This window comes from Pleurodeles waltl, chromosome 3_2, assembly GCF_031143425.1.
Source record: "Pleurodeles waltl isolate 20211129_DDA chromosome 3_2, aPleWal1.hap1.20221129, whole genome shotgun sequence".
Taxonomy (NCBI): domain Eukaryota; kingdom Metazoa; phylum Chordata; class Amphibia; order Caudata; family Salamandridae; genus Pleurodeles; species Pleurodeles waltl.
The window spans coordinates 54,325,044-54,352,628 of NC_090441.1; the positions used below are offsets into that span (position 1 = coordinate 54,325,044).

At 48.5% G+C, this 27,585-nt stretch overlaps 1 protein-coding gene across 3 annotated transcripts in view; it reads left to right on the forward strand.

Moving 5' to 3' along the window:
- The window catches only part of LIG3 (DNA ligase 3), a 424,911-nt gene that overhangs the window by 91,439 nt on the left and 305,887 nt on the right, over nt 1–27,585 (forward strand). For all 3 annotated transcript variants that reach the window (XM_069226761.1, XM_069226764.1, XM_069226763.1), the window contains exon 12: nt 10,785–10,872. In XM_069226761.1, the coding sequence (XP_069082862.1) occupies nt 10,785–10,872 (88 nt within the window). The remainder of the gene's footprint in view (nt 1–10,784; nt 10,873–27,585) is intronic.

The following is a 27,585-nucleotide window of genomic DNA, read 5'->3' on the forward strand; positions in this document are numbered from 1 at the left end:
AGGGCAGAACTTCTTCCTGAGAAGAGAGGTTCCCTTTCTTTTGCTGTGTTGCAGTTGGTTTCCCAACTGACTTTCCTGTTCTCTTGGTAGGCTGGGCCATTTTTCCAGACTCCAGCTCTACTTTTTCACCCTGTGCCTTGCATTGTGCTCTTGTTTTCACACACACCAGTTCAGGGATACCCAGCATTGCTGCATGGGTTTTTAGTTCTACCTCAGCCCATGCTGAGGACTCCAGGTCATTTCCAAGCAGACAGTCCACTGGGATATTTGAGGAGACCACCACCTGTTTCAGGCCATTGACCCCTCCCCATTCTAAAGTAACCATTGCCATGGGATGTACTTTTCTCTGATTGTCAGCGTTGGTGACTGTGTAAGTTTTTCCAGTCAGGTATTGGCCAGGGGAAACCAGTTTCTCTGTCACCATGGTGACACTGGCACCTGTATCCCTCAGGCCCTCTATTCTAGTCCCATTAATTAAGAGTTGCTGTCTGTATTTTTGCATGTTAGGCGGCCAGACAGCTAGTGTGGCTAAATCCACCCCACCCTCAGAAACTAGAGTAGCTTCAGTGTGGACCCTGATTTGATCTGGGCACACTGTTGATCCCACTTGGAGACTAGCCATACCAGTGTTACCTGGATGGGGGTTTGGAGTGGAACCTTTCTTGGGACAGGCCTTGTCTCCAGTTTGGTGTCCATGCTGTTTACAGCTATGACACCAGGCCTTTTTGGGATCAAAGTTTTTACCCTTGTACCCATTGTTTTGTGAAGAGGCTCTGGGCCCACCCTCCTGTGCAGGTTTTTGGGGGCCTGTAGAAGACTCTTTACTATTTTTAGTTTTGGTTGTCTCATCACCCTTCCCCTGGGGAGTCTTTGTGACCCCTTTCTTTTGGTCACCCCCTGTTGAAGTCTTGGACACCCTTGTCTTGACCCAATGGTCCGCCTTCTTTCCCAATTCTTGGGGAGAAATTGGTCCTAGGTCTACCAGATGCTGATGCAGTTTATCATTGAAACAATTACTTAACAGGTGTTCTTTCACAAATAAATTGTACAGCCCATCATAATTACTTACACCACTGCCTTGAATCCAACCATCTAGTGTTTTCACTGAGTAGTTTACAAAGTCAACCCAGGTCTGGCTCGAGGATTTTTGAGCCCCCCTGAATCTAATCCTATACTCCTCACTGGAGAATCCAAAGCCCTCAATCAGGGTACCCTTCATGAGGTCATAAGATTCTGCATCTTGTCCAGAGAGTGTGAGGAGTCTATCCCTACACTTTCCTGTGAACATTTCCCAAAGGAGAGCACCCCAGTGAGATCTGTTCACTTTTCTGGTTACACAAGCCCTCTCAAAAGCTGTGAACCATTTGGTGATGTCATCACCATCTTCATATTTAGTTACAATCCCTTTAGGGATTTTCAACATGTCAGGAGAATCTCTGACCCTATTTATGTTGCTGCCACCATTGATGGGTCCTAGGCCCATCTCTTGTCTTTCCCTCTCTATGGCTAGGATCTGTCTTTCCAAAGCCAATCTTTTGGCCATCCTGGCTAACTGGATGTCCTCTTCACTGGGGCTATCCTCAGTGATTTCAGAGGTGTTGGTCTCTCCTGTGAGGGAACCAGCATCTCTGACTATTATTTTTGGAGTCAGGGTTTGAGGGACCCTGTTCTCCCTAGATAGGACTGGTAGGGGGGAATTTTCCTCCAAGTCACTATCCTCTTCCTCTGAGTTGCCACCCTCAGAGGGGTTGGCCTTTTCAAACTCTGCCAAAAGCTCCTGGAGCTGTATTTTGGTAGGTTTGGGGCCCATTGTTATTTTCTTTATTTTACAGAGTGACCTTAGCTCCCTCATCTTAAGATGGAGGTAAGGTGTGGTGTCGAGTTCCACCACAGTCACATCTGTGCTAGACATTTTGCTTCTAAAAGTTGGAATATTTTTTAAGAATCTACAACTAGTTCTAGGTTCTAATTCAAACTTTTACAAACTTTTAAACTCTAAAAGAAATGCTAAACAGGATCTAACACAAGGCCCTAGCAGGTCTTTTAAGAATTTAGAAAACTTTTCAAATTGCAAAAATCAATTTCTAATGACAATTTTGGAATTTGTCGTGTGATCAGGTATTGGCTGAGTAGTCCAGCAAATGCAAAGTCTTGTACCCCACCGCTGATCCACCAATGTAGGAAGTTGGCTCTGTATGTGCTATTTCAAAGTAAGGAATAGCATGCACAGAGTCCAAGGGTTCCCCTTAGAGGTAAAATAGTGGTAAAAAGAGATAATACTAATGCTCTATTTTGTGGTAGTGTGGTCGAGCAGTAGGCTTATCCAAGGAGTAGTGTTAAGCATTTGTTGTACATACACATAGACAATAAATGAGGTACACACACTCAGAGACAAATCCAGCCAATAGGTTTTGTTATAGAAAAATATCTTTTCTTAGTTTATTTTAAGAACCACAGGTTCAAATTCTACATGTAATATCTCATTCGAAAGGTATTGCAGGTAAGTACTTTAGGAACTTTAAATCATAAAAATTGCATGTATACTTTACAAGTTATTGACAAATAGCTGTTTTAAAAGTGGACACTTAGTGCAATTTTCACAGTTCCTGGGGGAGGTAAGTTTTTGTTAGTTTTACCAGGTAAGTAAGACACTTACAGGGTTCAGTTCTTGGTCCAAGGTAGCCCACCGTTGGGGGTTCAGAGCAACCCCAAAGTCACCACACCAGCAGCTCAGGGCCGGTCAGGTGCAGAGTTCAAAGTGGTGCCCAAAACACATAGGCTAGAATGGAGAGAAGGGGGTGCCCCGGTTCCGGTCTGCTTGCAGGTAAGTACCCGCGTCTTCGGAGGGCAGACCAGGGGGGTTTTGTAGGGCACCGGGGGGGACACAAGCCCACACAGAAATTTCACCCTCAGCAGCGCGGGGGCGGCCGGGTGCAGTGTAGAAACAGGCGTCGGGTTTGTAATGGAAGTCAATGGGAGATCTAGGGATCTCTTCAGCGCTGCAGGCAGGCAAGGGGGGGGTTCCTCGGGGAAACCTCCACTTGATCAAGGGAGAGGGACTCCTGGGGGTCACTCCTCCAGTGAAAGTCCGGTCCTTCAGGTCCTGGGGGCTGCGGGTGCAGGGTCTCTCCCAGGTGTCGGGACTTAGGATTCAAAGAGTCGCGGTCAGGGGAAGCCTCGGGATTCCCTCTGCAGGCGGCGCTGTGGGGGCTCAGGGGGGACAGGTTTTGGTACTCACAGTATCAGAGTAGTCCTGGGGTCCCGCCTGAGGTGTCGGATCTCCACCAGCCGAGTCGGGGTCGCCGGGTGCAGTGTTGCAAGTCTCACGCTTCTTGCGGGGAGCTTGCAGGGTTCTTTAAAGCTGCTGGAAACAAAGTTGCAGCTTTTCTTGGAGCAGGTCCGCTGTCCTCGGGAGTTTCTTGTCTTTTCGAAGCAGGGGCAGTCCTCAGAGGATGTCGAGGTCGCTGGTTCCTTTGGAAGGCGTCGCTGGAGCAGGATCTTTGGAAGGCAGGAGACAGGCCGGTGAGTTTCTGGAGCCAAGGCAGTTGTCGTCTTCTGGTCTTCCGCTGCAGGGGTTTTCAGCTGGGCAGTCCTTCTTCTTGTAGTTGCAGGAATCTAATTTTCTAGGGTTCAGGGTAGCCCTTAAATACTAAATTTAAGGGCGTGTTTAGGTCTGGGGGGTTAGTAGCCAATGGCTACTAGCCCTGAGGGTGGGTACACCCTCTTTGTGCCTCCTCCCAAGGGGAGGGGGTCACAATCCTAACCCTATTGGGGGAATCCTCCATCTGCAAGATGGAGGATTTCTAAAAGTTAGAGTCACTTCAGCTCAGGACACCTTAGGGGCTGTCCTGACTGGCCAGTGACTCCTCCTTGTTATTCTCATTATTTTCTCCGGCCTTGCCGCCAAAAGTGGGGGCCGGGCCGGAGGGGGCGGGCAACTCCACTAGCTGGAGTGTCCTGCGGTGCTGTGACAAAGGGGTGAGCCTTTGAGGCTCACCGCCAGGTGTTACAGCTCCTTCCTGGGGGAGGTGTTAGCATCTCCACCCAGTGCAGGCTTTGTTACTGGCCTCAGAGTGACAAAGGCACTCTCCCCATGGGGCCAGCAACATGTCTCTGGTGTGGCAGGCTGCTGGAACTAGTCAGCCTACACAGATAGTCGGTTAAGTTTCAGGGGGCACCTCTAAGGTGCCCTCTGGGGTGTATTTTACAATAAAATGTACACTGGCATCAGTGTGCATTTATTGTGCTGAGAAGTTTGATACCAAACTTCCCAGTTTTCAGTGTAGCCATTATGGTGCTGTGGAGTTCGTGTTTGACAAACTCCCAGACCATATACTCTTATGGCTACCCTGCACTTACAATGTCTAAGGTTTTGTTTAGACACTGTAGGGGTACCATGCTCATGCATTGGTACCCTCACCTATGGTATAGTGCACCCTGCCTTAGGGCTGTAAGGCCTGCTAGAGGGGTGTCTTACCTATACTGCATAGGCAGTGAGAGGCTGGCATGGCACCCTGAGGGGAGTGCCATGTCGACTTACTCGTTTTGTCCTCACTAGCACACACAAGCTGGCAAGCAGTGTGTCTGTGCTGAGTGAGAGGTCTCCAGGGTGGCATAAGACATGCTGCAGCCCTTAGAGACCTTCCTTGGCATCAGGGCCCTTGGTACTAGAAGTACCAGTTACAAGGGACTTATCTGGATGCCAGGGTCTGCCAATTGGGGATACAAAAGTACAGGTTAGGGAAAGAACACTGGTGCTGGGGCCTGGTTAGCAGGCCTCAGCACACTTTCAATTGTAAACATAGCATCAGCAAAGGCAAAAAGTCAGGGGGCAACCATGCCAAGGAGGCATTTCCTTACACCGCCCAAGGATCAACAACCTAGCAAGAACATGGAAAGTTCTAGACAAGAAGATGGCGAAAGGTGTTGTCTCCAAAATGGTGAAAAAGGAGTTGTGACTCCAAACCCAAGCATTTTATGACCTCAAGCTTGATAGCATAAAACATCTTGCCCTTGGATGTAAATCGGGCCTCTTCAAATAGAGTTCAGTTAGCGCAAACCCACGACAATGGTATTACACCGCTTTACATGAGCACCAGTTAAATTACACAAGAACACATTCATTTTTGGTAGCAAGGTGAGATTAAGTGATTTGCCCAGAATCAAATGATGTTGAGCTGTCACCGAGATTCGAACCATCTTCCCCAGCTTCAAAGACTGCAGCTCTGGCCCTCATGCCAGAAGATGGCTAAAGGTGTTGTCTCCAAAATGGCGGAAAAGGAGTCGTGACTACAGACCCAAGCACTTCACAGGCTCAGGCTCGATAGCAAAAAACATCTAGCCTTTGGATGTAAATTAGGCCTCTTCAAATAGAGTTCAGTTAATAAAGGCAGCCATTTTCCCAACCCAGTAGCGCAAAGAAGCTAACACAAGGGTGCCACCGTGAGAGGAGCAGCGTATCATAGGGCACAAAAGTGGAGCAAACTCCATCACTTCCTCTTCTCAGAATTCACTTGTGTCATGGCGTTGATGACAGTCCACTCACAGCTGCTGCGACCTTGCAGATTCCACTTCCGGAAGCACTGTCTAAAACAGCGCTCGAATAGCACTGTTTCCTTTTTGAAGAGGCACCACCTCGAATACCCTCCACAGTCGCTGTCACAGGCAGAGAGCGCTTCCCCATCACCCTCTGGACTCCTGTGCATAATGATCCCCGCATTGTCTGTCGCAGTCCAGTAATGGTTAACCTGCTGTCCTCTCTTCCAACTCCAGACTTCATGTAACCATTCCACTAAGTTCCCATGCATCATTTGATGAAAACTTGAGCATTATTTCTGATAGCCGTGGTTACCAAGTACGTGAAAAATCAAGGTCAATAAAATATCTTTCTGACCCTATCAAGTGACTCTTTTCTCACTCCTGCTTCCCCATGTCTGTAGGAATATAGGTGTGCTTGTTTATATGGGTACACACCCCAAGGACTGCATCTCAAAGGCAATCCTGGAGAATAACAGAAAAGATTCCATGGGCACGAGATGTTTTAAACAGAAGTGTTGTTTCACAAACTGTGGCCACCAGGACCAGCCAGTGCTTGTACTTATGTAACCCAAATGTGTTGTTGCGACTATAGTCTTTTTTTCTTTTGTGCAAGACAACAAACAGGCAGGATCCATGCCAGGCTTTTAGGGTAACCACTCTGTAAATAAGTTCCATATAATTTTTTTAAATAAAATGTATCTTATGTTCGTATCAAGAAACTCTGACATGGTTCTGGACCTACCTTGGATTCCCCCCAAAAACATACATTTGAATGCTTTTCAAAGCTAAAAAAAATGCCAATGAACCAGCCCTGTAGGAGCCTCACTGGGCACCACTGGTCTAGGTGTTTTGTCAAAACCCAGGCTTCCCGCTCTGCTCTAGGTGATCCGCATGGCAAGGCCAAAACTTCAAATTTTGAGTAACCACCTCATCAGAGATAATTCTGACTTCAAGACCATCAGCCAGTACACAAATGTATGCACCGAAAAGGCACCGTCAAGGCTCAGGAGATTCAGGGACACTTATCTGTTCTACAGAATCCAGTCCTGAGCTGAGGGCTGTCCTAATACTATTAACCCCAGGCACTGCTTTTAATGACTACAGAGTACCAGCCCTTCTGTATTTCTATTTAAAACACTGACCCAAGGTCACAGTTGTTGCACCTCTGGAACCTATCCTGATGGCCCATTTACCACTGAAGCTGTTTCACCAAGCTGCACAAATTTGAAGCCTATTGTTCAGTTAAGCTGCCTCTTCTGTTATTCTCTTTGTTTACAGCCAATGTTTTTGAAAGTTTGGCTAGTATTGCCACCAATGTAGAGGAATAATTCCTTTAAAAGTTTAACACAAATATATGGCGGTCCCCTTTTCTTTGCTCCTACCTCTTTTGACCCCCTCATTCTACCAGTTAAATGTCACCAGGTGCCTCTTTGTGGGGTATCAGAGCCGGTCTGTAGGAATGAGCCAAAAACACTCCCAAGATGACGTCCTGTAGGAAGTTGGCTCTGTATGCACTATTTCAAAGTAAGGAATAGTATGCACAGAGTCCAAGGGTTCCCCTTAGAGGTAAGATAGTGGCAAAAAGAGATAATACTAATGCTCTATTTTGTGGTAGTGTGGTCGAGCAGTAGGCTTATCAAAGGAGTAGTGTTAAGCATTTGTTGTACGTACACACAGGCAATAAATGAGGAACACACACTCAGAGACAAATCCAGCCAATAGGTTTTGTTATAGAAAAATATATTTTCTTAGTTTATTTTAAGAACCACAGGTTCAAATTCTACATGTAATATCTCATTTGAAAGGTATTGCAGGTAAGTACTTTAGGAACTTTGAATAATTACAGTAGCATATATACTTTTCACATAAAACACAAATAGCTGTTTTAAAAATGGACACAGTGCAATTTTCACAGTTCCTGGGGGAGGTAAGTTATTGTTAGTTTTAGCAGGTAAGTAAATCACTTACAAGTTTCAGGTTTGGGTCCAAGGTAGCCCACCGTTGGGGGTTCAGAGCAACCCCAAAGTTACCACACCAGCAGCTCAGGGCCGGTCAGGTGCAGAGTTCAAAGTGGTGCCCAAAACGCATAGGCCTCAATGGAGAGAAGGGGGTACCCCGGTTCCAGTCTGCCAGCAGGTAAGTACCCGCGTCTTCGGAGGGCAGACCAGGGGGGTTTTGTAGGGCACCGGGGGGGACACCAGTCCACACAGGAAGTACACCCTTAGCAGCGCGGGGGCGGCCGGGAGCAGTGTGCAAACAAGCGTCGGGTTTGTAATAGGTTTCAATGGGAGACCAAGGGATCTCTTCAGCGGTGCAGGCAGGCAAGGGGGGGGGCTCCTCGGGGTAGCCACCACCTGGGCACGGGAGAGGGCCTCCTGGGGGTCACTCCTGCACTGAAGTTCCGTTCCTTCAGGTGCTGGGGGCTGCGGGTGCACGGTCTTTTCCAGCCGTCGGGATTTCAGAGTCAGGCAGTCGCGGTCAGGGGGAGCCTGGGGATTCCCTCTGCAGGCGTCGTTGTGGGGGCTCAGGGGGGACAACTTTGGTTACTCACAGTCTCGGAGTCGCCGGAGGGTCCTCCCTGAGGTGTTAGTTCTACACCAGTCGAGTCGGTGTCGCCGGGTGCAGTGTTGCAAGTCTCACGCTTCTTGCGGGGAGTTGCAGGGGTCTTTAAATCTGCTCCTTTGAAACAAAGGTGCAGTCTTTTTGGAGCAGGGCCGATGTCCTCGGGAGTTTCTGGTCTTTCTTGAAGCAGGGCAGTCCTCTGAGGATTCAGAGGTCGCTGGTCCTTTGGAAAGCGTCGCTGGAGCAGGTTTCTTTGGAAGGCAGGAGACAGGCCGGTAGGACTGGGGCCAAAGCAGTTGGTGTCTTCTTTTCTTCTTCTGCAGGGGTCTTTCAGCTCAGCAGTCCTCTTCTTGTAGTTTCAGGAATCTAAATTCTTAGGTTCAGGGAAGCCCTTAAATACTAAATTTAAGGGCGTGTTTAGGTCTGGGGGGTTAGTAGCCAATGGCTACTAGCCCTGAGGGTGGGTACACCCTCTTTGTGCCTCCTCCCAAGGGGAGGGGGTCACATTCCTATCCCTATTGGGGGAATCCTCCATCTGCAAGATGGAGGATTGCTAAAAGTTAGTCACTTCAGCTCAGGACACCTTAGGGGCTGTCCTGACTGGCCAGTGACTCCTCCTTGTTATTCTCATTATGTCCTCCGGCCTTGCCGCCAAAAGTGGGGCCGTGACCGGAGGGGGCGGGCAACTCCACTAGCTGGAGTGCCCTGTGGTGCTGGAACAAAGGGGGTAAGCCTTTGAGGCTCACTGCCAGGTGTTACAGCTCCTGCCTGGGGGAGGTGTTAGCATCTCCACCCAGTGCAGGCTTTGTTACTGGCCTCAGAGTGACAAAGGCACTCTCCCCATGGGGCCAGCAACATGTCTCGGTTGTGGCAGGCTGCTGGAACCAGTCAGCCTACACAGATAGTCAGTTAAGGTTTCAAGGGGCACCTCTAAGGTGCCCTCTGGGGTGTATTTCACAATAAAATGTACACTGGCATCAGTGTGCATTTATTGTGCTGAGAAGTTTGATACCAAACTTCCCATTTTTCAGTGTGCCATTATGGTGCTGTGGAGTCCGTGTTTGACAGACTCCCAGACCATATACTCTTATGGCCACCCTGCACTTACAATGTCTAAGGTTTGGCTTAGACACTGTAGGGGCACAGTACTCATGCACTGGTGCCCTCACCTATGGTATAGTGCACCCTGCCTTAGGGCTGTAAGGCCTACTAGAGGGGTGACTTATCTATACTGCATAGGCAGTGTGAGGTTGGCATGGCACCCTGAGGGGAGTGCCATGTCGACTTACTCGTTTTGTTCTCACCAGCACACACAAGCTGGTAAGCAGTGTGTCTGTGCTGAGTGAGGGGTCCCCAGGGTGGCATAAGATATGCTGCAGCCCTTAGAGACCTTCCCTGGCATCAGGGCCCTTGGTACCAGGGGTACCAGTTACAAGGGACTTACCTGGATGCCAGGGTGTGCCAATTGTGGATTCAAAAGTACAGGTTAGGGAAAGAACACTGGTGCTGGGGCCTGGTTAGCAGGCCTCAGCACACTTTCAATTCAAAACATAGCATCAGCAAAGGCAAAAAGTCAGGGGGTAACCATGCCAAGGAGGCATTTCCTTACACGTCCTTATTGTACCCTCTCTCCTGCAGTGACAGGCCTGGTTGGGTTGCCATGGAACCTGGCATACATCTACTACACTCCAAACCAAAACACATAAGTAAAAGACATTGTCATTTACAACGTCAGTAGCTCTAACTCTCACAAATGCAAGACCTATTGCATTGCAAATGCTTGTTTTGTATGCATACACATAGCATTTACTGTTACCTCACTAACTGTTAAACATCAAAAGGCACTCCAGTCCGCTCATGAAAAAAAAACAGGACATTGTAGGTACATACTATATATACCTATCTAAACCACAACAAAACAAATAGTTGTTTTTTTTGCACCTGAGAACAGATGAAAGAGGAGCCTTTCCCGAGAGATAGAATGTTAATTTATCTCCTGAATATTTATTTAATGTATAATTAGTCATTGAAAGTCAGTCTTTTGATTGGAGCACTGGGTAATTGGGGACAGAAGGATACATACAAAATTGTATTTCTCTTATGCTTGTCTCGCCCCTTAGAGTGCCCTGCTTCTTGGAGAGAAGTGTAAGGCTTTCTTGGAGTTGGCCATTTCATTGGGTCTCACAGCTCACCCTGCTTTAATCCCCTTAACCCTCCTGCCTTCACTGAGCAACCTTTCCATATTGCCCTAGTAGCCTCCATCCTAAAAATGAAGTGGTGAATTGCAAAATAATTTGCCCAGGAGCCCATCAGCTCTGGAGCAGATCTGTACCTGCTCTTTTGTGACCCTGAGCCCTTCGCATAATCATCTGCAATGACCCAGTACCATTGGAAGTTGCCAGTTTAGATAGAGAATCACGTGAGCTGCCTATAAAAATGTCTTTTGGCACTGGAAAGCAGATTGTCATGGTGCTTGGGATCTTCTGCCCTGTATGTAACGCATGCTACTGCCTTTCTTTTTTTAAAGCATTTTTAATTTAAAAAATGTTATGCTTTTTTTCATTACCAGTATTTTGTTGGACACTGCATATGCAACTGTAAACTGCATATACAACTGTAACTGCATATGTATTGCATGATAGTGATTTCTCTTGGCTGATGGGTGTAATTTCCCTTTTTTACAGACCTTTACATGAGCGTCGGAAGTTCCTACATGATAACATGGTTGAAATACCAAACCGGATACTCTTCTCTGAGATGAAGCATGTCACTGTAAGTACAGCCTCATAGTCCTTTTTAAGTTGAACGTAAGCGTACGGCCTCTTGTTCACTTACTATACTTCTTGTGGTCTTAAAGTTATTTCATTTGTTTGTTTCAGTGTCCTTTAAAAATCCTTGCCTACTAGTGGTCAGTTCTGCCTCTTTGTCTCTACTTTTTCTCTTTCAGAGCAGGGACTGAGTATTGTATAATTTCACTTTGGTTCCTTATCTCTTGCTTTGATGGACTACTTTATCATTCCTTTGTTGTTCCAGTTACACTGTGGGTTTTTCAGGCCAATAGCTGCTTGCATTTTATTGCAGCATTCGTCCCTCCCACCCTCCTCCCATGCCGCTGACATTCTTTTGCATTCATCCCGGTGCTGTCCTTGTCTCCCTTCAGCTCGTCGAACATCTGCTCCACCATTAAACCCTTACAAAAGGCAGCATGCAAGCTCAGCTTGTGTTCTTTACTTTCAGGCCTGCTCAGTTTGTGTTTTTGGAAGCAAGGGCTCTGTGTTTTCACTTTTGTGTAAACAGCTGTAAATGTAATTTTATAGCCAGGAGCTCTAACTCTCCTTCTGGATTTGGTAGACAGTTCCTTCAGTGCACGGCTCTGAGCGAGCGCTTCGGACAGTAGCCCCTCTGCCTGTTGTTCCCTTTAGTCCATCACCCGCCCCAATAACCAATTACCTGCTTTGCCTCTGTCTGCTGCGCATGCTGGTGTCCTCATTTTCTGTGCCTTCTGTACAGAATCATAGCCAAACAGAATCTCTTCTTGTCAATTTATGCACATTGCATTCAGATGTGTACTGAGCATCTGAATTCTCTCTTTACAGCTGACGGAGTCACAAGAGGGTATGCGTTATGAACGTTTAGAGCATGACTGCATTTTATTGCCCAGGAACTCTTGTCTCTACAGTTCCCTACATGAGCATAGGACAGGAGCATTGTAGCATGATAGCATCATTTGCGATTATTTTAGGTATTAACAAAACTAGATGAACGAGAAATCTTTGTTTTCCAGAAAAGTAAGGGCATTCTGCAGGCTGCATTTTTCTCTCATATTTGTACTTTCTATTAAATGGTTTCTGTTGAAGTTGCAAATTATAATCTCTGGTTTTCCTAATGGTATGAAACTGCAGGACTGGCAGCAAGCAAGCACTATATTGAAACCTAGTGATTGTTGCGTGTTTAGTTTGCATTTTAAACAATATGCTGTTCTTTCTTTGTGTAATCGAACAACATTAGCTTGTTTTAGTATATAGGCGGGGGGCTCCATGTATGGATTAAAGATTGTGAGTCAGAGAATTAACCATTGGGAGACTCTTTGATGTGGATTTAGGGTTGATGGAAAAAAGCCTGCTATCCCTGTGATTCTGAGGTGAAAACTCTACTGGCCACTGCTATCCCTTGGATCATTCCGTTCTCCACCTGCTTTTAGGTGGAGCCTAGGCAGTGCGCAAGCGCTCTATCTCGACATTTCGTAATTCACATCTCATAGGCAAATGCTTTCCGTTTATCCTGCCTTGAGGCTGCTTTATTTCTTTGGAGACTGACCCTGTTACATGGTTTATTGCATGATCGGATATATACCTTAGTGTGATGCACTATTTCTTTCTTTTGCCTCTCCTATTCCCTCTGCATGGCCGTATGTTTTTTCTTCCTCTTCCTTGTTTTGGGCATGTGTAACATGGTGAAGGTATTATTATATGGTATGACTAGCTTGTCCTACCTTGGAATACCAACACAATACCAGTAGTGGACCTCGGATTAACTCCCACCAAAACCTAGCTCAGTCCTGGTAGTGTGGCAAAGAGCAGTCAGACTACTTAGAGGAACATGTGTAAAGCATTTCACATTATAAATGTAAGACGATAAGAAAATGACACGACTCAACAGAAATCTGACACCAATTTAGAAAAACAGATTCGATTTTAATCCTAATTTAGACACTAAAACAAACTCTGTAGCTTTTGTACAACCGGAGTTGTGAATTTTTGAGTCTTTAAAAAGATACAGTACTTTGTAGATTTAAAGGGCTTCTATTGAAGTCCATGTGGGAAAATAGCAGTGAGTACTCAGGCACTTGTAGGGTGAGTTCCGACAAACCCATGGGAACTCAAGGTTCTGCAGGGACCAAGATTCAACAGCCAGTCTTTTGTTACCTTGCCCACGGAGTCCGGTTGCAGAGGTGACATGGCCATCCTTGGGGCTGAACAGTCCACAGTGGCTGGTGAGTTTTGCACTCCGTTGCAAAACTGGACTTGGGGGTGGACTCACATCCTACCCTTCGGATGTAGAGGTCTTTGGGGGGCTGGGAGTAGGAATCGACAGTCGGATCTTCACCACCTTATCTGGTGGCTGTGGGTACAGGGGTGACTTCTAGCTGTCAATCAACGGCCTGTCATGCCAAAGATGCTTTGCTGCTCCAGTTGAAGTAACTTCCTTCAGGCTGCAGTCCCACAGGAGAGGGGTCGCAGGCGATGTCAGTCTCTATGCTTGGGGTGGGGGTGGCCTCCTGGAGACAGTGAACGTTGTGTGGCCGTTGGTTTCCAGACAGGCGACAGACAAGCCTCTGTAGCTGCAAGGGTAGTCCATTGGCTTTCTGGCGGTTGGAGGCCGTTTGGTGGGGAGTAAATGCTTGAAACTTGGCACGGGTCTTACTCCCACTCTTTAGATGCTGGGCACCGGGTTTCTTTATGCTCAGACACGCATTGCCTGTCTGGTTGGAGTTCTTTGATCTCAGCTCACCTCTACTCCTGCAGTTTACAGCGGACTGGTGCCACCAGTGAGGGGAGTCTTCCTTGGATTCTCGGTGTCCTCTAGGGTCCCTCTTGCTGGGACAAACGAGACTTCACCTCGAGCACACGTCAGGCACGCAGTTCCAGTACTGGTCTCCTTAGGTCACTCTGTGCCCTCTTTTTATTTGTGCTGGGCTGGAGTCCAGGTCCTGTTGTTGGTGCAGAGGTCTCTTTGTGCTTCTTTCTTCTTTCCCAGGTAAGATCTAATATCTGGTGCCAGGGGAGCCCCTTAAATCCTGGTTTAGCTGGCATTTAAGGGTGTGAGGGACAGTGGCCATTGGCCTTGTAGTTCCTGGGGCTAATCTGCTCCTTGAATGACGACTTCATGTGGGAGTACGTCACTCTTCTTGGCTGTCCAGACCTCCTAGCCCACCTAAAAGGTGTGGCTAGTCCTTTGGAAGTGCACAGCTCCTGCACAGTTAAATACCCGCCTGACTTCCGGGCAGGGCGGGAAGGGCTTTGTCCTTCACTGCGGGGACAGCTACTTACATATCAAAAGCGGGGTAAGCCTTTGAGGCTCACCGTCCTGATGCCTGTCTCACTAGCCAGCCTGGGTGGGTGGAGGTGCACCCCCTTCCTGCTCAGGCCCTTTGTCTTATGTCCTGCCAGGGTGCTAGCACTGCTAGTAGGAGGTCAGACTCTTGTCTTTTGTGGCAGCGTCTCGGGAGAGCCTGCCAAAACAGTAAAGGAGTCGCTAACTTGATGGCCACCTGCTTTTAAATCCTAAACAATGGGCATCATGTTCATGGTATAGAAGCACAGTGTTTGATTCCAAACACAACCGAATTCGGCCGGGCCATTGCAGAGCTGAACTTCTGAGCAGTGGTCGGATGCCAGCCTATAGTATCCAATGGACCGCTGGTTACTCAGACGAGCATGATGTTTTAAATGCCAGCACGGGGCATATGTGCTCCTGCACATATATCGTCACTCATGGGATAGTTCATTCTGCTTCCTGGGCTAGAGGGGGGCCTGCCTTATGCGTGACAGACCTGTCCATGGGCAGGAACAGGGACTCTGCTTGCACCTGGTGTGCACTCTGAGTCCCTGTTACTCGACCAGCAGGTTGCTCATTGTAGGAAGTTGGCTCTGTATGCACTATTTCAAAGTAAGGAATAGTATGCACAGAGTCCAAGGGTTCCCCTTAGAGGTAAGATAGTGGCAAAAAGAGATAATACTAATGCTCTATTTTGTGGTAGTGTGGTCGAGCAGTAGGCTTATCAAAGGAGTAGTGTTAAGCATTTGTTGTACATACACACAGGCAATAAATGAGGAACACACACTCAAAGACAATTCCAGGCCAATAGGTTTTTGTATATAAAAATATCTTTTCTTAGTTTATTTTAAGAACCACAGGTTCAAATTCTACATGTAATACTTTGCATGAAAGGTATTGCAGGTAAGTACTTTAGGAACTTTGAATAATCACAATAGCATATATACTTTTCAAATAAAACACATGTAAGGAAATGCCTCCTTGGCATGCTTACCCCCTGACTTTTTGCCTTTGCTGATGCTATGTTTTGAATTGAAAGTGTGCTGAGGCCTGCTAACCAGGCCCCAGCACCAGTGTTCTTTCCCTAACCTGTACTTTTGATTCCACAATTGGCACACCCTGGCACCCAGATAAGTCCCTTGTAACTGGTACCTCTGGTACCAAGGGCCCTGATGCCAGGGAAGGTCTCTAAGGGCTGTAGCATGTATTATGCCACCCTAGAGACCCCTCACCCAGCACAGACACACTGCTTACCAGCTTGTGTGTGCTAGTGAGAACAAAATGAGTAAGTCGACATGGCACTCCCCTCAGGGTGCCATGCCAGCCTCTCACTGCCTATGCAGTATAGGTAAGACACCCCTCTAGCAGGCCTTACAGCCCTAAGGCAGGGTGCACTATACCATAGGTGAGGGTACCAGTGCATGAGCACTGTGCCCCTACAGTGTCTAAGCAAAACCTTAGACATTGTAAGTGCAGGGTAGCCATAAGAGTATATGGTCTGGGAGTCTGTTTTACACGAACTCCACAGCACCATAATGGCTACACTGAAAACTGGGAAGTTTGGTATCAAACTTCTCAGCACAATAAATGCACACTGATGCCAGTGTACATTTTATTGTAAAATACACCACAGAGGGCACCTTAGAGGTGCCCCCTGAAACTTAACCGACTATCTGTGTAGGCTGACTGGTTCCAGCAGCCTGCCACACTAGAGACATGTTGCTGGCCCCATGGGGAGAGTGCCTTTGTCACTCTGAGGCCAGTAACAAAGCCTGCACTGGGTGGAGATGCTAAAACCTCCCCCAGGCAGGAGCTGTAACACCTGGCGGTGAGCCTCAAAGGCTCACCCCTTTGTCACAGCACCGCAGGACACTCCAGCTAGTGGAGTTGCCCGCCCCCTCCGGCCCCGGCCCCAACTTTTGGCGGCAAGGCCGGAGAAAATAATGAGAATAACAAGGAGGAGTCACTGGCCAGTCAGGACAGCCCCTAAGGTGTCCTGAGCTGAGGTGACTCTAACTCTTGCAGATGGAGGATTCCCCCAATAGGATTAGGGATGTGACCCCCTCCCCTTGGAGCTAGTAGCCATTGGCTACTAACCCCCCAGACCTAAATTTAGTATTTAAGGGCTCTCCCTGAACCTAGAAATTAGATTCCTGCAACTACAAGAAGGACTGCCTAGCTGAAAACCCCTGCAGAGGAAGACCAGAAGACAACAACTGCCTTGGCTCCAGAAACTCACCGGCCTGTCTCCTGCCTTCCAAAGAACCCTGCTCCAGCGACGCCTTCCAAAGGGACCAGCGACCTCTGACTCCTCTGAGGACTGCCCTGCTTCGACGACGACAAGAAACTCCCGAGGACAGCGGACCTGCTCCAAAAAGACTGCAACTTTATCCAAAGGAGCAGCTTTAAAGAACCCTGCAATCTCCCCGCAAGAAGCGTGAGACTTGCAACACTGCACCCGGCGACCCCGACTCGGCTGGTGGAGAACCAACACCTCAGGGAGGACCCCCGGACTACTCTACGACTGTGAGTACCAGAACCTGTCCCCCCTGAGCCCCCACAGCGCCGCCTGCAGAGGGAATCCCGAGGCTTCCCCTGACCGCGACTCTCTGAAACCTAAGTCCCGACGCCTGGAAAAGACCCTGCACCCGCAGCCCCCAGGACCTGAAGGACCGGACTTTCACTGCAGAAGTGACCCCCAGGAGTCCCTCTCCCTTGCCCAAGTGGAGGTTTCCCCGAGGAAGCCCCCCCTTGCCTGCCTGCAGCGCTGAAGAGATCCCTTGATCTCTCATTGACTTCCATTGCGAACCCGACGCTTGTTCTAACACTGCACCCGGCCGCCCCCGCGCCGCTGAGGGTGAAATTTCTGTGTGGGCTTGTGTCCCCCCCGGTGCCCTACAAAACCCCCCTGGTCTGCCCTCCGAAGACGCGGGTACTTACCTGCTGGCAGACTGGAACCGGGGCACCCCCTTCTCTCCATTGAAGCCTATGCGTTTTGGGCACCACTTTGAACTCTGCACCTGACCGGCCCTGAGCTGCTGGTGTGGTAACTTTGGGGTTGCTCTGAACCCCCAACGGTGGGCTACCTTGGACCAAGAACTGAACCCTGTAAGTGTCTTACTTACCTGGTAAAACTAACAAAAACTTACCTTCCCCAGGAACTGTGAAAATTGCACTAAGTGTCCACTTTTAAAATAGCTATTTGTGAATAACTTGAAAAGTATACATGCAATTGAAATGATTCAAAGTTCCTAATGTACTTACCTGCAATACCTTTCAAACAAGATATTACATGTTAAATTTGAACCTGTGGTTCTTAAAATAAACTAAGAAAAGATATTTTTCTATACAAAACCTATTGGCTGGATTTGTCTCCGAGTGTGTGTACCTCATTTATTGTCTATGTGTATGTACAACAAATGCTTAACACTACTCCTTGGATAAGCCTACTGCTCGACCACACTACCACAAAATAGAGCATTAGTATTATCTCTTTTTACCACTATTTTACCTCTAAGGGGAACCCTTGGACTCTGTGCATGCTATTCCTTACTTTGAAATAGCACATACAGAGCCAACTTCCTACATTGGTGGATCAGCGGTGGGGTACAAGACTTTGCATTTGCTGGACTACTCAGCCAATACCTGATCACACGACAAATTCCAAAATTGTCATTAGAAATTGTTTTTGCAATTTGAACTATTTTTTCTAAATTCTTAAAAGACCTGCTAGGGCCTTGTGTTAGTCCCTGTTAGCATTTTTCTTTTAGAGTTTAAAAGTTTGGTAAAAGTTTGAATTAGATTCTAGAACTAGTTTTAGTTTCTTAAAAAGTATTCCAACTTTTAGAAGCATAATGTCTAATACAGATGTGAATGTGGTGGAACTCGACACCACACCTTACCTCCATCTACAGATGAGAGAGCTAAGGTCACTCTGTAAACTAAAGAAAATAGCAATGGGCTCCAGACCTTCCAAACTACAGCTCCAGGAGCTGTTGGCAGAGTTTGAAAGAGCCAACCCCTCTGAGGATGGCAACACAGAGGATGATGATAGTGACTTGGAGGGTGATTCCCCCCCCCAGTCCTATCTAGGGAGAACAGGGCTTCTCAAGGCCCGGCTCCACAAATAATAGTCAGAGATGGTGGTTCCCTCACAGGAGGGACCAACAACTCTGAAATCACTGAGGATAACTCCAGTGAAGAGGACATACAGTTAGCCAGGATGGCCAAAAGATTGGCTTTGGAAAGACAGATCCTAGCCATAGAAAGGGAAAGACAAGAGATGGGCCTAGGACCCATCAATGGTGGCAGCAACATAACTAGGGTCAGAGATGCTCCTGACATGTTGAAAATCCCCAAAGGGATTGTAACTAAATATGAAGATGGTGATGACATCACCAAATGGTTCACAGCTTTTGAGAGGGCTTGTGAAACCAGAAAAGTGAACAAATCTCACTGGGGTGCTCTCCTTTGGGAAATGTTCACAGGAAAGTGTAGGGATAGACTCCTCACACTCTCTAAAAAAGATGCAGAATCTTATGACCTCATGAAGGGTACCCTGATTGAGGGCTTTGGATTCTCCACTGAGGAGTATAGGATTAGATTCAGGGGGGCTCAAAAATCCTCGAGCCAGACCTGGGTTGACTTTGTAGACTACTCAGTAAAAACACTAGATGGTTGGATTCAAGGAAATGGTGTAAATGATTATGATGGGCTGTACAATTTATTTGTGAAAGAACACCTATTAAGTAATTGTTTCAATGATAAACTGCATCAGCATCTGGTGGACCTAGGACCAATTTCTCCCCAAGAATTGGGAAAGAAGGCGGACCATTGGGTCAAGACTAGGGTGTCCAAAACTTCCACAGGGGGTGACCAAAAGAAAGGGGTCACAAAACCTCCCCAGGGGAAGGGTGGTGAGACAGCCAAAAATAAAAATAGTAAAGAGTCTTCTACAGGCCCCCAAAAACCTGCACAGGAGGGTGGGCCCAGAGCCTCTTCACAAAACAATCCTGGGTACAAGGGTAAAAACTTTGATCCCAAAAAGGCCTGGTGTCGAAACTGTAGTCAGTCTGGACACCAAACTGGAGACAAGGCCTGTCCCAAGAAAGATACCACTTCTAACTCCCATCCAGCTAAAACTGGAATGGCCAGTCTCCAAGTGGGATCAACAGTGTGCCCAGAGCAAATCAGGTGTCACACTGAAGCTACATTAGTCTCTGAGGGTGGGGTGGATTTAGCCACACTGGCTGCCTGGCCCCCTAACATGCAAAAATACAGGCAGCAGCTCTTAATTAATGGGACAAGTGTAGAAGGCCTGAGGGATACAGGTGCCAGTGTCACTATGGTGACAGAGAAACTGGTTTCCCCTGGCCAATACCTGACTGGACAAACTTATCCAGTCACCAACGCTGACAATCAGACTAAAGTACATCCCATGGCTATGGTAACTTTAGAGTGGGGAGGGGTCAATGGCCTGAAACAGGTGGTGGTCTCCTCAAATATCCCAGTAGACTGTTTGCTTGGAAATGACCTGGAGTCCTCAGCATGGGCTGAGGTAGAACTGAAAACCCATGCAGCCATGCTGGGTATCCCTGAACTGGTGTGTGTCAAGACTAGGGCACAGTGCAAGGCACAGGGTGAAAAAGTAGAGCTGGAGTCTGGAAAAATGGCCCAGCCTACCAAGAGACAAGGAAAGTCAGCTGGGAAACCAGCTGCAACACAACACCAAAAAGAGAACCTCTCTTCTCAGGAAGAAGTTCTGCCCTCTGAGGGAACTGAGCCTATGGAGCTGGAACCTTATCAGGTTGAGCTCTTGGGCCCAGGGGGACCCTCAAGGGAAGAGGTGTGTAAGGGACAAGAAACCTGTCCCTCTCTTGAAGGCCTTAGGCAGCAAGCTGCTGAAGAGTCCAAAGGCAAGAAAAATGGAACACATAGGGTCTATTGGGAAGATGGACTCCTGTACACTGAGGCAAGAGATCCCAAACCTGGTGCCACTAGGAGAGTGGTAGTGCCTCAGGGTTTCAGAGAGTTTATTCTGACCTTAGCCCATGATATTCCCCTTGCTGGGCATTTGGGACAAACCAAGACGTGGGAGAGGTTAGTCAACCACTTCTACTGGCCCAATATGTCCCAGAAGGTTAAGGAGTTTTGCCTCTCCTGCCCCACCTGTCAAGCCAGTGGTAAGACAGGTGGGCATCCAAAGGCCCCCCTCATTCCACTTCCAGTGGTGGGGGTCCCCTTTGAAAGAGTGGGTGTGGACATAGTTGGTCCACTAGAACCTCCCACAGCCTCAGGAAATATGTACATCCTAGTAGTAGTGGATCATGCTACTAGGTATCCTGAAGCTATTCCCCTTAGGTCGACTACTGCCCCTGCAGTAGCCAAGGCCCTCATTGGTATCTTTACCAGAGTGGGTTTCCCTAAGGAGGTGGTTTCTGACAGAGGGACCAACTTCATGTCAGCTTACCTAAAACACATGTGGAATGAGTGTGGAGTGACTTATAAATTCACTACACCATATCATCCACAAACTAATGGCCTTGTTGAGAGATTCAACAAGACATTAAAGGGCATGATCATGGGGCTCCCAGAAAAACTCAAAAGGAGATGGGATGTCCTCCTGCCATGTCTGCTTTTCGCTTACAGAGAGGTGCCTCAGAAGGGAGTAGGATTCTCACCCTTTGAACTTCTGTTTGGCCACCCTGTAAGGGGACCACTTGCTCTTGTTAAAGAAGGCTGGGAGAGACCTCTTCATGAGCCTAAACAAGACATAGTGGACTATGTACTTGGCCTTCGCTCAAGGATGGCAGAGTACATGGAAAAGGCAAGTAAAAACCTTGAGGCCAGCCAACAACTCCAGAAGTGGTGGTATGACCAAAAGGCTGCACTGGTTGAATTTCAACCAGGGCAGAAAGTCTGGGTTCTGGAGCCTGTGGCTCCCAGGGCACTCCAGGACAAATGGAGTGGCCCTTACCCAGTACTAGAAAGGAAGAGTCAGGTCACCTACCTGGTGGACCTGGGCACAAGCAGGAGCCCCAAGAGGGTGATCCATGTGAACCGCCTTAAGCTCTTCCATGACAGGGCTGATGTAAATCTGTTGATGGTAACAGATGAGGACCAGGAAGCTGAGAGTGAACCTCTCCCTGATCTCCTCTCATCAGACCCTAAAGATGGCTCAGTAGATGGAGTGATCTATTCAGACACCCTCTCTAGCCAACAGCATTCTGACTGCAGGAAGGTCCTGCACCAGTTTGCTGAACTCTTTTCCCTAACCCCTGGTCAGACACAGCTGTGTACCCATGATGTGGACACAGGAGACAGCATGCCTGTCAAGAACAAAATATTTCGACAGTCTGACCAAGTTAAGGAAAGCATCAAGGTGGAAGTCCACAAGATGCTGGAATTGGGAGTAATTGAGTACTCTGACAGCCCCTGGGCTAGCCCAGTGGTCTTAGTCCCCAAACCTCACACCAAAGAAGGAAAGAGAGAGATGAGGTTTTGTGTGGACTACAGAGGTCTCAACTCTGTCACAAAGACAGATGCTCATCCCATTCCTAGAGCTGATGAGCTAATAGACAAATTAGGGGCTGCCAAATTCTTAAGTACCTTTGACTTAACAGCAGGGTACTGGCAAATCAAAATGGCCCCTGGAGCAAAAGAAAAGACAGCATTCTCCACACCTGATGGGCATTATCATTTCACTGTTATGCCCTTTGGTTTAAAGAATGCCCCTGCCACCTTCCAAAGGTTGGTGATTCAAGTCCTTGCTGGGCTGGAATCCTTTAGTGCAGCTTATCTTGATGATATTGCTGTCTTCAGATCCACCTGGCAGGATCACCTGGTCCACCTGAAGAAGGTTTTGAAGGCTCTGCAATCTGCAGGCCTCTCTATCAAGGCATCCAAATGCCAGATAGGGCAGGGAACTGTGGTTTACTTGGGACACCTTGTAGGTGGAGGCCAAGTTCAGCCACTCCAGCCTAAGATCCAGACTATTCTGGACTGGGCAGCTCCAAAAACCCAGACTCAAGTCAGGGCATTCCTTGGCTTGACTGGGTACTATAGGAGGTTTGTGAAGGGATATGGATCCATTGTGACAGCCCTCACAGAACTCACCTCCAAGAAAATGCCCAAGAAAGTAAACTGGACTGTAGAATGCCAACAGGCCTTTGACACCCTGAAACAAGCTATGTGCACAGCACCAGTACTAAAAGCTCCAGATTACTCCAAGCAATTCATTGTGCAAACAGATGCCTCTGAACATGGGATAGGGGTAGTTTTGTCCTAAACAAATGATGATGGCCTTGACCAGCCTGTTGCTTTCATTAGCAGGAGGTTACTCCCCAGGGAGCGGCGTTGGAGTGCCATTGAGAGGGAGGCCTTTGCTGTGGTTTGGTCCCTGAAGAAGCTGAGACCATACCTCTTTGGTACTCACTTCCTAGTTCAGACTGACCACAGACCTCTCAGATGGCTGATGCAAATGAAAGGTGAAAATCCAAAACTGTTGAGGTGGTCCATCTCCCTACAGGGAATGGACTTTGTAGTGGAACACAGACCTGGGACTGCCCATGCCAATGCAGATGGCCTTTCCAGGTTCTTCCACTTAGAAAATGAAGACTCTCTTGGGAAAGGTTAGTCTCATCCTCTTTCGTTTGGGGGGGGGTTGTGTAAGGAAATGCCTCCTTGGCATGGTTACCCCCTGACTTTTTGCCTTTGCTGATGCTATGTTTTGAATTGAAAGTGTGCTGAGGCCTGCTAACCAGGCCCCAGCACCAGTGTTCTTTCCGTAACCTGTACTTTTGATTCCACAATTGGCACACCCTGGCACCCAGATAAGTCCCTTGTAACTGGTACCTCTGGTACCAAGGGCCCTGATGCCAGGGAAGGTCTCTAAGGGCTGCAGCATGTATTATGCCACCCTAGAGACCCCTCACCCAGCACAGACACACTGCTTACCAGCTTGTGTGTGCTAGTGAGAACAAAATGAGTAAGTCGACATGGCACTCCCGTCAGGGTGCCATGCCAGCCTCTCACTGCCTATGCAGTATAGGTAAGACACCCCTCTAGCAGGCCTTACAGCCCTAAGGCAGGGTGCACTATACCATAGGTGAGGGTACCAGTGCATGAGCACTGTGCCCCTACAGTGTCTAAGCAAAACCTTAGACATTGTAAGTGCAGGGTAGCCATAAGAGTATATGGTCTGGGAGTCTGTTTTACACGAACTCCACAGCACCATAATGGCTACACTGAAAACTGGGAAGTTTGGTATCAAACTTCTCAGCACAATAAATGCACACTGATGCCAGTGTACATTTTATTGTAAAATACACCACAGAGGGCACCTTAGAGGTGCCCCCTGAAACTTAACCGACTATCTGTGTAGGCTGACTGGTTCCAGCAGCCTGCCACACTAGAGACATGTTGCTGGCCCCATGGGGAGAGTGCCTTTGTCACTCTGAGGCCAGTAACAAAGCCTGCACTGGGTGGAGATGCTAACACCTCCCCCAGGCAGGAGCTGTAACACCTGGCGGTGAGCCTCAAAGGCTCACCCCTTTGTCACAGCACCGCAGGACACTCCAGCTAGTGGAGTTGCCCGCCCCCTCCGGCCCCGGCCCCCACTTTTGGCGGCAAGGCCGGAGAAAATAATGAGAATAACAAGGAGGAGTCACTGGCCAGTCAGGACAGCCCCTAAGGTGTCCTGAGCTGAGGTGACTCTAACTTTTAGAAATCCTCCATCTTGCAGATGGAGGATTCCCCCAATAGGATTAGGGATGTGACCCCCCTCCCCTTGGGAGGAGGCACAAAGAGGGTGTACTCACCCTCAGGGCTAGTAGCCATTGGCTACTAACCCCCCAGACCTAAACACGCCCTTAAATTTAGTATTTAAGGGCTCTCCCTGAACCTAGAAATTAGATTCCTGCAACTACAAGAAGAAGGAGTGCCTAGCTGAAAACCCCTGCAGAGGAAGACCAGAAGACAACAACTGCCTTGGCTCCAGAAACTCACCGGCCTGTCTCCTGCCTTCCAAAGAACCCTGCTCCAGCGACGCCTTCCAAAGGGACCAGCGACCTCTGACTCCTCTGAGGACTGCCCTGCTTCGACGACGACAAGAAACTCCTGAGGACAGCGGACCTGCTCCAAAAAGACTGCAACTTTATCCAAAGGAGCAGCTTTAAAGAACCCTGCAATCTCCCCGCAAGAAGCGTGAGACTTGCAACACTGCACCCGGCGACCCCGACTCGGCTGGTGGAGAACCAACACCTCAGGGAGGACCCCCGGACTACTCTACGACTGTGAGTACCAAAACCTGTCCCCCCTGAGCCCTCACAGCGCCGCCTGCAGAGGGAATCCCGAGGCTTCCCCTGACCGCGACTCTCTGAAACCTAAGTCCCGACGCCTGGAAAAGACCCTGCACCCGCAGCCCCCAGGACCTGAAGGACCGGACTTTCACTGCAGAAGTGACCCCCAGGAGTCCCTCTCCCTTGCCCAAGTGGAGGTTTCCCCGAGGAAGCCCCCCCTTGCCTGCCTGCAGCGCTGAAGAGATCCCTTGATCTCTCATTGACTAACATTGCGAACCCAACGCTTGTTCTAACACTGCACCCGGCCGCCCCCGCGCCGCTGAGGGTGAAATTTCTGTGTGGGCTTGTGTCCCCCCCGGTGCCCTACAAAACCCCCCTGGTCTGCCCTCCGAAGACGCGGGTACTTACCTGCAAGCAGACCGGAACCGGGGCACCCCCTTCTCTCCATTCTAGCCTATGCGTTTTGGGCACCACTTTGGACTCTGCACCTGACCGGCCCTGAGCTGCTGGTGTGGTGACTTTGGGGTTGCTCTGAACCCCCAACGGTGGGCTACCTTGGACCAAGAACTGAACCCTGTAAGTGTCTTACTTACCTGGTAAAACTAACAAAAACTTACCTCCCCAGGAACTGTGAAAATTGCACTGTGTCCACTTTTAAAGTAGCTATTTGTGAATAACTTGAAAAGTATACATGCAATTGAAATGATTCAAAGTTCCTAATGTACTTACCTGCAATACCTTTCAAACAAGATATTACATGTTAAATTTGAACCTGTGGTTCTTAAAATAAACTAAGAAAAGATATTTTTCTATAACAAAACCTATTGGCTGGATTTGTCTCTGAGTGTGTGTACCTCATTTATTGTCTATGTGTATGTACAACAAATGCTTAACACTACTCCTTGGATAAGCCTACTGCTCGACCACACTACCACAAAATAGAGCATTAGTATTATCTATTTTTACCACTATTTTACCTCTAAGGGGAACCCTTGGACTCTGTGCATGCTATTCCTTACTTTGAAATAGCACATACAGAGCCAACTTCCTACACACTTCAGCTCAGGTTGCCTTAGGGGCTGTCCTGACTGGTCAGTGACTCCTCCTTGTTGTTCTCATTATCTCCTCCGGCCTTGCCGCCAAAAGCGGGGCCGTGGCCGGAGGGGGCGGGCAACTCCACTAGCTGGAATGCCCTGTGGCGCTGTAACAAAGGGGTTGAGCCTTTGAGGCTCACCGCCAGGTGTTACAGCTCCTGCAAGGGGGAGGTGTTAAGCATCTCCACCCAGTGCAGGCTTTGTTACTAGCCACAGAGTGACAAAGGCACTCTCCCCATGTGGCCAGCAACATGTCTTGAGTGTGGCAGGCTGCTAAAACCAGTCAGCCTACACGGGTAGTTGGTTAAGGTTTCAGGGGGCACCTCTAAGGTGCCCTCTGGGATGTATTTTACAATAAAATGCACACTTGCATCAGTGTGCATTTATTGTGCTGAGAAGTTTGATACCAAACTTCCCAGTTTTCTGTGTAGCCATTATGGTGCTGTGGAGTTCGTGTTTGACAGACTCCCAGACCATATACTCTTATGGGTACCCTGCACTTACAATGTCTAAGGTTTGGCTTAGACACTGTAGGGGCACAGTGCTCATGCACTGGTGCCCTCACCTATGGTATAGTGCACCCTGCCTTAGGGCTGTAAGGCCTGCTAGAGGGGTGACTTATCTATACTGCATAGGCAGGTTGAGGTTGGCATGGCACCCTGCGGGGAGTGCCATGTCGACTTACTCGTTTTGTCCTCACCAGCACACACAAGCTGGCAAGCAGTGTGTCTGTGCTGAGTGAGGGGTCCCCAGGGTGGCATAAGATATGCTGCAGCCCTTAGAGACCTTCCCTGGAATCAGGGCCCTTGGTACCAGGGGTACCCGTTACAAGGGACTTACCTGGATGCCGGGTGTGCCAATTGTGTAAACAAAAGTACAGGTTAGGGAAAGAACACTGGTGCTGGGGCCTGGTTAGCAGGCCTCAACACACTTTCAAATCAAAACATAGCATCAGCAAAGGCAAAAAGTGAAGGGGGTAACCATGCCAAGGAGGCATTTCCTTACATCCATCCACCCATCCACGACGACGCCTTCCGAGGGAATCCCAAGGACCCCCCTGACCACGACTGCCAGAGACGAAGATTTCCCACACCTGGAGAAGCACTCCACCCGCAGCCCCCAGACTCGAGAGAGACCGACCACCGATGCAGCAGTGACCAGCAGGCGGCCCTCCTCCCTGTCCAGTCAGTGGCTTGCCCGAGAAGACCCCCTGTGCCACGCCTACAGTGCCTAAGTGACCCCCGGAGTCCACCCATTGAGTTCCATTGGGGACCCGATGCCCTGTTTGCACCATGCACCCGGCCGCCCCCATGCCACTGAGTGTGCGTGTTTGGTGCCTACTTGGGCCCCCCCCAGTGCTCCTCTAAACCCCCCTGGTCTGCCCTCCGACAACGCAGGTACTTACCTGCAAGCAGACCTGAACCGGAGCACCCCCTGTCTCCATAGGCGCCCACGTTATTTGGCTCCTGTTTGACCTCTGCACCTAACCGGCCCGTGTTGCTGGTGCTGGGTGTTTGGGGTTATCTGGAACCCCCAACGGTGGGCTGCCTATGTCACAGAGACTGAGTCTGTAAGTTGATTACTTACCTCCAAATCTGTACTGTATTTTCCTCCCCCTGGAACTTTTGAAAATTGCAGTGTCCACTCTTAAAATAGCTTTTTGCCATTTTAAAGAAAACAATATGTATTGTCGATCTGATTCAAAGTACTGAACTTGCCTTTTCAAAGTACCTTTAATTTAATGTACTTATCTGCAAACTGAATCTTGTGGTTCTAAAAATAAATTAAGAAAATATATTTTTCTATATAAAAACCTATTGGTCTGGAGTTAAGTCATTAAGGATGTGTTTCCACTTATTGCTTGTGTGTTTACAACAAATGCTTAACACTACCCTCTGATACGCCTAACTGCTCGACCACTGTACCACAAATAGAGCATTAGTGTTAACTATTATTGCCTCTGTCAAGCTTCTTGGGGAACCCCTGGACTCTGTGCACACTATATCTCACTTTGATATAGTATATACAGAGCCAGC